The sequence below is a fragment of the Barbus barbus genome (assembly GCF_936440315.1).
Source record: "Barbus barbus genome assembly, chromosome: 21".
Classification (NCBI taxonomy): domain Eukaryota; kingdom Metazoa; phylum Chordata; class Actinopteri; order Cypriniformes; family Cyprinidae; genus Barbus; species Barbus barbus.
The window spans coordinates 18,160,110-18,174,179 of NC_136749.1; the positions used below are offsets into that span (position 1 = coordinate 18,160,110).

Genomic DNA, 14,070 nt, shown 5'->3' on the forward strand with positions numbered 1-14,070 from the left:
CAAAACTCAAAGCAGACTAGCCGAACACAATATATTAGCTATATTTTTCTTTTTTAAACTTTCTTCTTCAATTTCTATTCTAGTTTTGTGTTGTATATTCTTATCGAAATTACATTTCAGTTTATTTATAACATGACTCATTCTTTGCTTGTCTGACGCCCATGCATTGTGTCTGATCAGAATAAATTAAATGTGGATGTCCCACCTTAACTATGTGTAGATACTATTGTACAATTGACTAAAAATTGCAGCATTGAACTGGTCATTCTATCGAACCTGTTTTATCGCTTCCCTCAGTTAGCAATAAGTATTAATATTACTACAACGGTTTTGTTTTACTTAATAAATCGTGCAATATTAGTAACACCCCTTTGAAGAAAAAAAAACAAAAAAACAACAAAAATGAAACGAAAATATATTTATATAATATTCATATATAATAAAATCAAATCAAATGAAAATAGGATGCCTAACCTACACAAAAAAAAAAAAAAAAATGCAGATTCAGAAGATAAAAACCGTCTCTCTAAATGTATCATTATTATTACCATCTGTGATGATAACAATGGTAATGATGATCATCATAACAATTATAATAAAAACAGACAATAAAACTGTCACCAGCACAAATTAACACGAGAAAAAGTATGTGAGAATCTCTAAACATCATACAATGGGAATACGGGGGCCAAAGTGAACTATTCACCGGACGATTGTCTTTTCTTTGATTACTCAGATTCCTAATTTTATCACCAGGTCCTTGCGAGAGCTTTTGAAACGTTGTCTTAGCCTTAAAATCAACACAGCCAGCGCTTTGATGCACCGGACCATCCCAGGAGCATCGCTTTACAGTCACCGGCCTTCTCATCTTATAAACGTACATAGAAATCACTGCATTTGTTCAAAGCTCAGGACACAACAGTCTTTAAGTCAACAGGTGCGCTGCAGAGGCCTTGCTCTGCTATCATGCAGTTCTAGAAAACATCCACCCAGTAGCTCTAGAACCTCAGTCGATGGGTTACGAACGCAGGTCTGTGATGAGTCCCAACAAACGCTTACTCTCCCGGTACTGCATCCATCATGTGTGTGTGTGTGTGTGTGTATATGTGTGTATGTGTGAGGAATCTGGTTTAAAAGGTGGGTCACCTTTTGAGGTGAAATGAAATGGCTTCTGTCTTCCTCTGTGAGTGAAAGAGTGGGAAAAAAGGAGAGAAAGAGAAGATACAAGAGGATGAAGGGAGAGGTAGAGAAGCCGATGACGGACAGGTGAGTCTTACCTTAAATATAAATACACTAACACTTAAAACTCATCTTCTTAGAGCGAAATATGCCATATTTGAAATCATTTTGAACCCCATTGCCCTTTAGCACTAACGCGGTCTTCACTTAATCTGTCGTAATTTTTCAAAATCGTCAGAAACATCCTTCATCTTTGTCACTTAGAGAATACACTAATGCACAGAAAACGATTTGTGTACATAATTGTCACATCTGCAACACGTGTAAAGCCTAATCTAGATTTCAGTACAACATTCTTTTTTCTTTGTTGTCTTTTTCTTTTCTTTTTTTTTTTTACACGTGACATTTCTATTATTGTTTACAGTTAAACATGTGAAGTGCAATAAGCCAAGATCTCAAAAAATAATAAATGAAACATCCTTCCCTGAATGCTTTTAAATGTCTTATAAGTGAAAGGAGGCTGTATTCCCTTCGAAGCTGTCGGGGAAATCGCTGTTCCTGTTGGGGTGTAAAATGATGGATATATCAGTCAAAGTGGACTGATCGTGTAAATGATAATGCGAGGAAGTATAAATTCCTTACGTGTGTGTCTGAAGGTGTGCGAGCGGACGAGGGGGAAAGATTTTAAAGTGCGCGCCATCAGGATAAAAATGACAGAAAAGAGTCACGTTTAAAAACAGTCAAATCCTCCTTCATCTGCCTCTTCACCTTGCTAACTTACAACACGGTACAGTTTATTTACAGGTAGAGGTTGACAGAGACGGCTCCACTGAGATTACAGCGCTGTTTCAGAAAGACCCAGCAGAATATATGTGAACATACATCGCTATGTACAATCTCAACGCTTCTCACACACACACACAGCACTACACGACCTCCATCTCTTTCTTAGCTAAAATGAGCTAGCTGAGATGTGTGTTTGCCACCAACTCTTTCTCTATACACCTGTTCTGAAACACTGAGAAATTTTGTATATACATGATCTCAAAACTCACCATCAGTTAAACAACAACTCAGGTTTTTACTTATTCCTGGAATCTTACAAACAATAATTAAGCATACTCGTCCCATAAAGTTAACTAATTAATCTCTGAATTACACAGCCAGACGAAAACAATAAATAGAGCATAATGTGGCAGACCGCTGCTCACAGTCACACGCAGCAGGCTGATACGTTTCCTACATGCCTGGATCTCATTAGTACAGATAGATCTACATTTCCATCAACACCACATTTACGGTCCACACGTACGCAGGAAATCGAGGACACGGAGCGGCGTTTGTGCTTCGAGCTCCGCCGATAGACACACGCATACGAGTGTGCAAGCGAGGGGACTGGTGTGAGATTACGATACCACGAAAGATGGAAAACGAACATGATCGAGTGGAGTTTTTTTTGGCTGAATTGCATGTAGCGATCCAATGAATGAGCACCTCCGTCTCACAGCTGACACACACACGCACGCACGCACGCACGCACACTATGCGTAGTTTCTGCGCAGTCAGAAAAACTAAGATAAAGATCCTACTTTAAAGGAACGGGGGCGATTCTAAAGGCAGCTGCTCAAGCAGATTGAAAAAAAAAAAACCTAAAAAGAAAGAGGAAAAGCAGGAGAGAAAGAGTCAATCGAAAAGATAAATGACAAATGCAACCATTCATACAAAAACAAAACAAAAGAGAAATCAATACAAAAAAAAAAAGAGATTGACAGGCTTGTCTATGCAACATAACAAGCTGTTTGGACAGAGCAGTGCTGCTGAACTCTGATCGGGTCGACCGTAAGGCCTGTAAAAGTTGATCTGAGATCCATACAGCCTCTCTGAGCAGGGGCGAGGGATATCTGAGACGTGACCAAAAGCCCTTCCGGCCCGGTACATCTCTTCAGTCTCGTTTACGTGAACACGTTTACACCTGGATTGGCAACTGTGTGTGTGAGGATCTAGTGCGTGTGTGATCATATATGCATATTTTATATAAATATATACACACACACCAGTAAATATGAGTGTGTCTGAGAGTGAGACAAGAGTGAGAGAGAGAGACAGGCGCATGCATGTGTCTAAGTGCGGACTGAGATTGGCTGCTGAAAGCAGGTGCCACTAGGGGTGTGTTTGTGTCGGTGTGTGTGTATGTGTGGGTGAGAGAGCAACTCTCTCGCTTTCTCCTTCAGTGTTTATGTGACCCAGGTGTCCAGTCTCATGCGTTTCACGTTGGCTGACTCCTGCTGCTCTGCTTGGGCCGGCTGCTCTCCGGAAGCTCGGAGGAGACCCAGGCTGGCGGAGTTGAAATCGGGAGGGCGCGGCTGCCCTCCATCGTCTCGGTCGCTTCCTTCGTAAGAGCTGCCATTACTGCTGATGCTGTCGACCGGAGAGCGGCCGGTGGGCTCCAAACGCAGCGGATACTGGGTCACAGTTAGGCCTGATATGCCACCTGCTGCCCCGGCGGTGGAACTTGGGGTGCTGCGATCCCGGTTAGGAGACACTGGCTCGGATTTGATGCTGAAGTTGGGGTCAGTGTTAACCGTCAGAGTAGCTCCATGAGGGAGCGTTCCCACGGGCCTGCGGTAGAAAGAGAGAGAAGAATAATTAGCATCATTGATATCGCTATTAATACGATGACACCTGATTGCATTACAATAACAATCTGACAAACAGCAATGCTACCCACAGCTTTACCATCTTTTGCACTACCTCTGAACAAACACATTTCAGTATACAAAAAAATAATAGTACAACAAAGCAGCTATAAAATGAACAGAAGCCAGACAAATTATCTCCGTCATTTAACTCCTGTTAGCCATGCAGTCACAACTTGATCAGCCTCCTTTCACACAACACTACATGCCACAAACCCTTAACTGCAGTGAGTGTGTTTGTTTATGTGCCAGTGTAAGTAGACAGCAGCCAAATGCACTGTATTTAGTCTATTATTTATGGTGGAATTAGACTTGACTATTCCAGTCAAGAAAGAAATGGAAGGTGAGGAGAGAAAGAGGAGGAAGAGGAAGAGGAAGAGGAAGAGAAGAGAAGAGAAGAGAAGAGAAGAGAAGAGAAGAGAAGAGAAGAGAAGAGAAGAGAAGAGAAGAGAAGAGAAGAGAAGAGAAGGAAATAAAACAGGAAAAGGAAAGAAGATATCAAGGGAAAGGAAATGGAAGGAAAAAAGGAAATGGCAGAAATGGAAAAAGGAAAAATAAAGGAAAAGAAAGGACAAAAAGGAATATGGATAAGGGAAAATAAGAAAAAAGGATAGAAAGTGGAAAATGAAAAAGGAGAAGAAATCAAAAAGAAAAGGGCAAAGGAAAAATTTAATAAAATAAAAGAGTAAAAAAACAAAGAAAAGGGAAAAATGAAAAAAGAAATCAATAAAATAAAAGGAGAAGAGAAAAAAGAAAAGCAACGTAAAAGGGAAACAGGAAAATGGAAAGAAATAAAAAAAAAAGGAAAAGTAAGGGGAAAGGAAAGGGAAAGGAAATAAAAGGAAAGTAAAGGGAAAATAAAGGGAAAGAAATAGAGAGGAAAAGAAAGGGATATTGAAGAGTAAAGAATTAAATTAATTAAAAAATTTAAGGAAATTGCAGAGGAAAAAAACAACAACAAAAGGATGTAAATGAAGGAAAGAGAGATAGGATAGCAAGAGGGTGAAACATGGAGGGAGTTTGGTCTTGTGGGTCTGTACAGGTTGATTGATGATGATGCAGGTGCTGTTTCAGTATGTTCTGATGCAAAACAGAAAGAAAGGCCAACTCAGCAAATCACTGACAAAGACAAAGCCCAGCTTCCTACAGCCAAACAGCCAGAGACTGATAGAGAGAGAAACCAAAGGGAGAGCGGGAGAGTTAGCGCCATTAGCGCATAAAAACGGCCACAAGACAGACAACAAACAGAGACAGACGGAGAGAGGAAAAGCCAGATACAGTACCAGCTGATCCCTTCCTCCCTGCCCAAGAGTAAGCTGCCCTGAGAGGTCACACTGCAGAGAGAGAGACAGGCGAAACCCAATCTAGCATCTACAATAATCAACTTCATGTGACAAACACACATGTACATAACAGCATTTACCCATCTATAACAGTTGAGGACAGACAGATGTCTATGCACAGTTAACATGGACTGCTCAGCAGGAGAAAGAAACCCAACTGAATGCTTACTTCCAAAAACAGAAATACATATCCCACCCTCATGCATAGCAGAAAGAGTGAGTCTTCACCCCAGTCCTGTCAGAAAAGGCCTGGTCGCCGAGGTCATGGCGCTCAGAGAAGCACGGCGCAAGGGAAAATGATTTGATGACGTGAAAACAGAAGACAGGGTGGCGGAGCGGCGGGGAGCTCTCATGGCTCCATTAGCATTTATATTAGAAAGAACAGGGGGTCAGAATTTGAACCAAGAATAGAGAGGCCACATTATATGGGATGATATTAAAGCTACTCTTATGCCCCCTTGAGGTCAGTGACAGAACTTCACAGCTTAATTCACAGAAAAATGCAAGTTGGCTTATAGAGGGAAAAGGCTGAACAAAACAAAATATTTTCACTATACGATATGAATGATAATATTATGTAATATATAATAAAGAAACAGCTAGTGACAGAAAAGCTACACTGAACTTGGTTGCAGCTGCTCACTTAGCCAAGCTTTAGAGAACGACTTGAATCAACATGTAAATTAATTAACAATAAGCTAATAATGTTTTCATGTTCATTTGGGAATTAATCCACAGCATGAACTTTTTTTTTTGGTGAACTTTATTAAATAAATACCACCTGTATCCTCCCTGGAAACAACCTTTTACCATTTTACTGGATAATTTCATTATAATTCTGTTTGAAACTATCCAAAGACAGATTACTAATTTAATCTAATGTTTTACCCACCATTTCTTTGTAACTAATGAAATCTATGTGTGAAATATTTCAAGGGATAGTTCACACAAAAATGAAAACTCTGTCAATAATTACTTACCCTCATGTTGTTCCAAACCTATAAGACCTTCGTTGATCTTCATAACACAAATTAAGATATTTTTGATGAAATCTGAAAGCTTTCTGACTCTGCTTAGACAGCAACTACCACTTTCCAGGTCCAGAAAGGTAGTAAGAACATTGTTAAAATAGTCCATGTGACATCAGTGTTTCAACCTTAATTTTATGAAGCTACGAGAATACTTTTTGAATGCAAAGAAAATAAAAATAATGACTTTATTCAAAAATTTCTTCTCTTTCGTGTCAGTCTTTGACACAGGTTCACGAGAGTACCACACATGGTAAAGAGCGTGTCAGTTGTGTTGTGTGTCTATGCAGGGTCAGAAAGCTCTCAGATTTCATCAAAAATATCTTAATTTCTTTCGAAGATGAACGAAGGTCTTACAGGTTTGGAACGATACAAGGATGAGTATTAATGACATGATTTTCATTCCGGGGTGAACTATCCCCTTAAGTATTTTGCCACTAAAATAAAACACTAAACAGTGGAGGTATAATGTTCCTTATTGTGCATTGCTGTCGATCAAATGATGATCATACAGTAGCTGCAGATAAACTTCTTAAGCCTCGACCTGCCACTGTGCTGAACAGCCTGGTTTATATAATGTGTGGTGCTTGAGATGATTCAGAGCAGGATATGCTGGCGTGATGAACGTGTGGTCATGCGGCAGGTTACAAACGGATGGACGAATGAACCCCAGAGAGTCCTGACCCACTTGATGGAGATGTCTGTCCTACTTTCGAATACTAATCTCTACCTGCTCCGTTATCAGGACATTAAGAGCTACGTTCATTAGAAAGCATTGGATGCTTGTGTAAAGGGACACTGGACAGTAAAAATGAATGAGGAAAAATATAAAAAGACATATACAATGATAGATTTGGATTTAATGATAATGAGATGGTCATCAGCGAGACGATGAAAGCGCAAACATTCTTCAGCACGGTCCGAGACGGTAACCATGACAACAAGGCCATGGCAGGTGACAGACAGGACAGCGGTGTGTAATAGGCTGACACACTGCACCCACAGAATATAACTGGCTGACACAGAGAGCCCACAGTTTGACTGGCTGACAGAGTGCCCACAGGGCCCCATTCACCTGAGATTAGCAGCCAGACCAGAGATGCAGTGAGCCATCTCTCCGTTCTGTTTGTCTGAGCACCACATGCTGTAAACAAATGAGAGAGAGCACACAAACACATACACACGGCAGGGTTAGACCTGCTCCAGAAATCAGCAAATCTGTACTCAGTATTAACAAAAGTGTCCCTTCCCTCTAAGCGAACAGTCACACTAACGAGAGCATAGCACAGCACTAACCCCGCTGTTCGCAGGCATTAAAGCCAGACTAGAACACCTCCATGTTCGCCCCCCCATGGGGAGCAATGGGGAGGAGAGAACCAGGAAGAAAAAGAGGAAAATGTCTGTGTGGGAGACCGAAAGACAGTTATTTAGATCAATCTCTGAGGGAGAATATGCAGGCTTTAGGTTGTGCGATCTACCGATGATCGTTAGCCTCCGCTGTCATTATTTCTTGTTCATGTGATCGCTAATATGAGATCATGACCCGCTGAATACAACTGAAAAAAAAACAAAAAACGAATGAGCGAAATCACACCAAAGTAGATGTATGTGTCGTGCTAATAATGTAGCATACAGCTGCCCTTGACCTGAGCCCCAGGCTATTCTGTGATGCATAAAGAGAAAATAGGTAGCGCCGGCTTTCAGCTGTTCTGCCCTGTACGTTAAATTCATGTCCTGAACATGAAACATCATATTCAGGGAGTCTAGATGCCCAGTTTTGAGTCACAGATTAGCTGGGATGTTCCCTCCATAGCTGATGAAGCAGAGAGACTCAAAATGCAACTAGATTAAAGTGTTACAGTTACTGTATGTGTGGTGGGAAAGTTGCAGATTAATAATGTAACAACGTAAGAGAGTCTTATTTAGAGAATAACATTTTAAAAAATTCTAGGAAAGACACTAGTTAGTGCTAATGCACCGAGCAATTAGTTATCATGAACTCATGACATGCCAATCTTTACTCACCCTCATGACATTGCAAAGAGTGAATTGTTGAATTAAGTCATTATTTTTGTTTTCTTTGAGCACTAAAATTAAGGTTGAACCATTACATGTAACAAGAACTATTTTAATGATGAACGTGTCAGTTGCATTACTGCCTATGGAGGGTCAGAAAGCTCTTGGATTTCATAAGAAAACTCTTGGATTCAAAATATCTTACGGGTCTTACGGGTATGGAATGACATGAGGGTGAGTAATTAATGACAGAATTTTAACTCTTTAAATTAATTTATACCTCTTGAAGTGTTGAAACTTTATTTCATTATCCATTAAATTAATTATTAAATACTGTAAACAAAAAGTTTGGGGACGGTAAGATTTAAACGTTTTTGAAAGAAGTCACTTATTCTTAGAAAAGCTGCTTTTTTAAGTCAGAAATAAAACAGAAATATTGTGAAATATAATTGCAATTTAAAATAACGGTTTTCTATTGATTATATTTTAAAATGTAATTTATGATCCTTCAGAAATCATTTAGCTAATTTGATGTTCAAAAACATATCTTATTATTAATGTTAAAAACAGTGCCGTTTAATATTTTTTAATACCTTTTTTTGAGGATTTTTGATAAATAGAACAGCATTTATATCTTTTGTAAAATTTAAAATGTCTTTACTATGATCAATTTAATGCATCCTTGCTGAATAATAATATTTAAAATATATACAAATCTTACTGACCTCAAACTTTTAAACTGTATTTTAATTATAATTTCATGTCGTTTGCATTAAATATATATAAATATATAAACTAATTGTAAAGTGTTGCCCACTAACCTTTACAGTATCTAGCTAAATGTAGACTCAGACTAGAGAGGCGTATATCAGCGAAACACTCATCTCTACACTGTAGACAGGAAGTAGATGTGGTGCATGCGGGCTCACACTATGGACATGTGGTTAGTCAAGAACCAGGTGCATGTGTGAGTAGGTGCGAGCAAGAGACAGAGAGTCTGTGAAAGGCACATGACGTACACAAGATTACTGAGGGAGGCCAGGGTTAGCTGCTGTGATTGTTGCTGCTGCTGCTGAGACTGTTGCTGGGATACGGATGGCTGCTGCTGTGGTTGTTGGGATACAGATGGCTGCTGCTGCTGTTGCCAAGTGGTCATGTTGCTTGGCAACAGTGCACCCGACGGCGTAAAGGCCTGGAGGGCTGTGAGATCTGCACTTGTTAGCTGGTACTCTGCATGAAAACAAAGACAAACATTTAATGCATATTCATTTGCAGAGTTTACAAAAACACAGTTTTCTATTTAAAGCCTCTGATTCATAAAGTTGTGATAATGTGTGCAGGCCTGCAGAGTGATGGATGTCTTGGCTTTTCGCTATGATGTCACTCTCACCTGTGTTGTAGGCGGTTGGCATGGAAAATGGAGTCAGGAGGCTTGGCGTTGCCACGGAAACCACTGGTGTGGTAAGAGGCTGGGTCACTTGAGAGGACACTAACCGCTGAGCGTTCTGGAAAGCCAGAGGGAGAGGAAAAGAAAGAGATAACATGAGATGAGTGAGAAGTGCATGAGCTCACTTTCAAGGCAAGGAAAGAATGGACATGAACACCTCTGAATGTATGTATGGGTATGTAGTTGGGGTGTAACGGTACACAAACATGACATTAAATTAACTTCTAAATTATACCATTTCTATTTGTTGTTGAAATAAATTCATGTACACAGTGACTTTCATAACTATACATTAAATAATTAAGACATCACTAACAGGTAAAGTAAAATAAAATAAGTATACATTCTAATTTTTCACAAAATGCTCTTCTCTAGACTTCATTTCTCTAGCGAACTAATGAGCTGTGGACACTGAGGAGTCGACTTGTCTGAGGTAAATGAAATGCTACATGACATTTTATTTACAAACTACATTATTATTGACATCTTTCCGTGGCTGAAACACTGATTGAGCGATTACATGAGGCATGAGTAATCGCTTCACTTCATTCATGTTTCTTTTGCGTTAAATCTAGTAGTACAGAGGAAGGGATGATCACGTTCACTCGCGCTCCGCGCTACCGTTAGAACTAAGGTGGTTATACAGATCGTTTATACAAACCGAAGTACCAAGATGAAAGACTGAACCAAAAGAACATTTTCAGTACGAATACGTGTACATTACACCCCTAGTATGAACGCAATCTTTAAATTTCTGACATTTCTGAAGATGAACCATTTCAAACCATTATTGAATTCAGTCCTAATAATAGTAACAATCATTATAACTAACACAGTCCATATAAACAACATTCACAGCTCCACAGGTTCAAGCTCTCACTCTAACCATCTCTTTAGACTCTAAACTGAATGCAAAACATTGAGATAAATGTCCTGAAACTCAACAATAAGGATGGTCGAAGGCTAGTCTGAAAGTGTTTTAGGTCAGGTGACAACTGACACTTGTAATTTTGGTTTATATGACATACTCAACATCGTTGTGAACTCTGCTCATTAAAATATGGCACCAAGGTAATATGATTTAGCTGACTAACACTGAAGTGTTAAAAAAAATATCATTGTAGTGGCTTCCTATCCACTCAGGAACAGGTGGTAAGATGTTCTTCACGCATAAGTTGGAAATAAAGTCATTGTCCATGCCAACAATCCCATTTCTTGCTTTGTTCGTTTAATGACTGAGATGCAGCGTACAACAAACATGTGTATTCATGGTTCAATGGCTCTTAGGATATGGTAAGAACCATATATTCCCGCCACCTGTTACCCTCCCACACACACAACCACGAGGGTTTAAATATCATGTGACGTACACCAACTCCTCCCATCCAACACCGCCATCTAGTAGCTACAAAATTACATTTGGCTCCTACAATCATGGTTAAAATCATATGCTATTATTTGTAGTTTGTTAAAAAAAATTAAATAAAATATTAAATGTGTTATCATTTTACAAAATAAAACAAAAAACCATCATGTGGTGTGGCTGCTGAAAATGTTGGCAGGGCAATTCAAAATGGACTTTCTCATCACACACAAAAAAATCCTCATTGTTGAGCCCAGCTCTCAACCATGCAGAAAAAACTCTAAACACTTCACTACATAACACACAATAAAAAAATGGGTAGAGTGTGTCTGCAGGGCAAACCAGTGTCAAACATTTGCATTTAAAGCCCTCGGGTGCTTTGAGAGTCCTCTTGGTTCTACAAGGGCACTTTTTCAGTCAACAGAATCCCATGATTCAGCAGTCATTGGACATTGGTTTGCCCTGCTCATGCACGCACTCACAGATCCAGATGCTGAGATGGCTGAAACACCCTTTCTTCCCACCCAAATCTCAGATGCATGCACTACACTTAATGTGTCATTGGACAACAATCATTAGAGGAAAAGACATCAAGAAGTGAAAGAAGGTGGGAGAGAGACAAACAAATTGATCTCTGGAGTGAGGGCTTCTGCTCTGCTGAGCTCCATATTTGATCTAGTGTGTCTGACTCATGTGAGATCAACCCATGCATATGTGTGCATTTCGCCATGAGTGTGTGCATTCATTTAAAGCTGTACACAATAATCAGGCAGTCAGCCTGCAACTGAATAAACAGCACGCAATTAACTCCAATTCACTGACCACCAATTAGATCATATGTGAAAAACACTATAGTCAACTTCAAGACAAATAAATAAATATAAATAATTTTTAACCAATAAAACTTGATCAGTGAATAATGGCGTGTATAAAAAAGGTGAAGAAAAAATTGTTCAATACACAACATCCATTAAACGTTAATCAAATGTTGTGAAACCGTTCACAGCACAACAATCAAAAGAATTGAGCTGTAGTCACCTCACTCACCAACTCCAGCTCTTCATCTGTCTGCGAGGCCAGAAACAAATAGAAAACAGAGATTACAACTCCCGACACACACAAGCTCTGTTTTACACCTGGTTTCTTTACCGGTTGATAAGAACGCAGCTGACAGTAACATTTGTCTCCAGTGACCACTTCTTAAATTCAAATGTTTACAAATTCAATAATAATATCCAAATAATCACCTAATATATATATATATACTATATATATATATACACACACACACACACACACTAGTCAACGTTTGAGGTGGATGCAATCCTTTCATAAAAGTTGTCCTAAAACCAAAATGTGTTCTTGTCTTGGGACAACTTTGATTAACTTTTTTGATCCACTTCAAATGTTGACAACTGCATTTATATAGGGCTTTTCTAAGCACTCCAAGAGCTCTACATTGTCAGGGGGTATCTCCTCATCCACCACCAGTGTGCAGCATCCACCTGGATGATGTGACTGTAGCCATAGTGTGCCAGAACGCCCACCAGCTTATTGGTGGAGAGGAGACAGAGTGATGAAGCCAATCGGCAGATATGGGGATTGCTAGGAGGCCATGATGATCAGAGGCCAATGGTCAGGATTTGGACACCTCTACTCTTTTCAAAAGACATCCTGGGATGACCACAGAGAGTCAGGACCTCGGTTTAAAGTGTCATCCGAAGGTGCTTGTTGACAGTATAGTGTCCCTGTCACTATACTGGGGCTTTAGGACCCACACAGACCACAGGATGAGCACCCCCTGCTGGCCTCATAAACACCTCTTCCAGCAGCAACCAAGTTTTCTCAGGAGGTCTCCCATCCAGGTACTGACCAGGCTGAATCCTGCTTAGCTTATATATATATATATATATATATATATATATATATATATATATATATATATATATATATATATATATATATATACACACATACATCCACACACACACACACACACACACACACACACACACACACACACACACACACACACACACACACACAGTGATGGCCAAAACTGTTAGAACACCTGACAGATCTGAAAATATTGTCTTTTTTTTTTAATCCAAAACATGGTTTTTTTCGTAATATTCATGAAACAGAACAAATATCAGAAGAAGTGAGTCGTACTGTTTTTATTCCCTTTTAACTTTAATATTTGGTATGTCCAACTTTTGCAGCAATTACAGCAGCACATCTATCTGGCATGGTGTCAATATATTTCCTGAGAACTTCAACACTGATGTTATCCCATGCCTTTTGCAACTCAAGCCAAAGGCTTTCCTTTGAATATACAATAGGTCTGCCCAGTTTATTTTCCAACTCGCCCAAAATTTGCTCGATGTGCTTGAGGTCCAGACTTTGAGGGGTCAGTCCATCATTTTCAATGTATCAGCAGATTCCTTCCATTGCAGGTAGTTCCGGCAATAGTTCGTTTTATGGGTATTGTAATGGCCATTTCAACTAAAACAACTGAAACCTCTCAAATATGCCAAATGTTAACAATTTTGGCCATCGCTGTGTATATATATATTTTTTTTCTCTTTTACATTCCTCTTTACATAAAAGTGTTTTCCTATTGCTATTATTTTAAAATATAATGTTTTCATTTTTATGACTTCAGTATTAGCTTTAATTAACTCAGTTCTGTCAAATCCCAGTTTGGCAAAACCTGATGTAATGTGATGTTTAATGCACTTCTTGTTGTTGATATTAATTTGAAAAATATTTTTTTTATTTAATTTTAATATTATAATAATTTACGGTATTTTCCTTTTCTTTAAAGCTGCTTGATACTAATGAAGTTTAAAACATCTAATCTACAAACTAGTAATATATTGTGGTGACAAAATGTTTCTTACACATTTACACCTGCATTTAGTAGCTACTGGCCACTTGTGATCGGATCAACCCGGATGGATCTTAACACCAGGTGTAAACGGGGTCACACATACAC

At 39.1% G+C, this 14,070-nt stretch overlaps 1 protein-coding gene across 13 annotated transcripts in view; it reads right to left on the reverse strand.

Moving 5' to 3' along the window:
- Positions 1-1,574: 1,574 nt before the first annotated feature.
- LOC306887113 (myocyte-specific enhancer factor 2D homolog) overlaps positions 1,575-14,070 on the reverse strand; it is a 57,273-nt gene continuing 44,777 nt past the window's right edge. For 3 of the 13 annotated variants that reach the window (XM_079444636.1, XM_079444638.1, XM_079444637.1), the window contains exons 8-11: positions 12,111-12,140; positions 9,653-9,767; positions 9,282-9,492; positions 1,575-3,798 (exon numbers count right to left, since the gene is read on the reverse strand). In XM_079444636.1, the coding sequence (XP_079300762.1) occupies positions 3,414-3,798; positions 9,282-9,492; positions 9,653-9,767; positions 12,111-12,140 (741 nt within the window). In that variant the 3' untranslated portion in view covers positions 1,575-3,413. Of the gene's footprint in view, positions 3,799-5,158; positions 5,210-7,321; positions 7,391-9,281; positions 9,493-9,652; positions 9,768-12,110; positions 12,141-14,070 lie in introns of all 13 variants that reach the window. The other 10 variants (XM_079444631.1, XM_079444629.1, XM_079444630.1 and 7 more) reach the window with 6 other exon arrangements.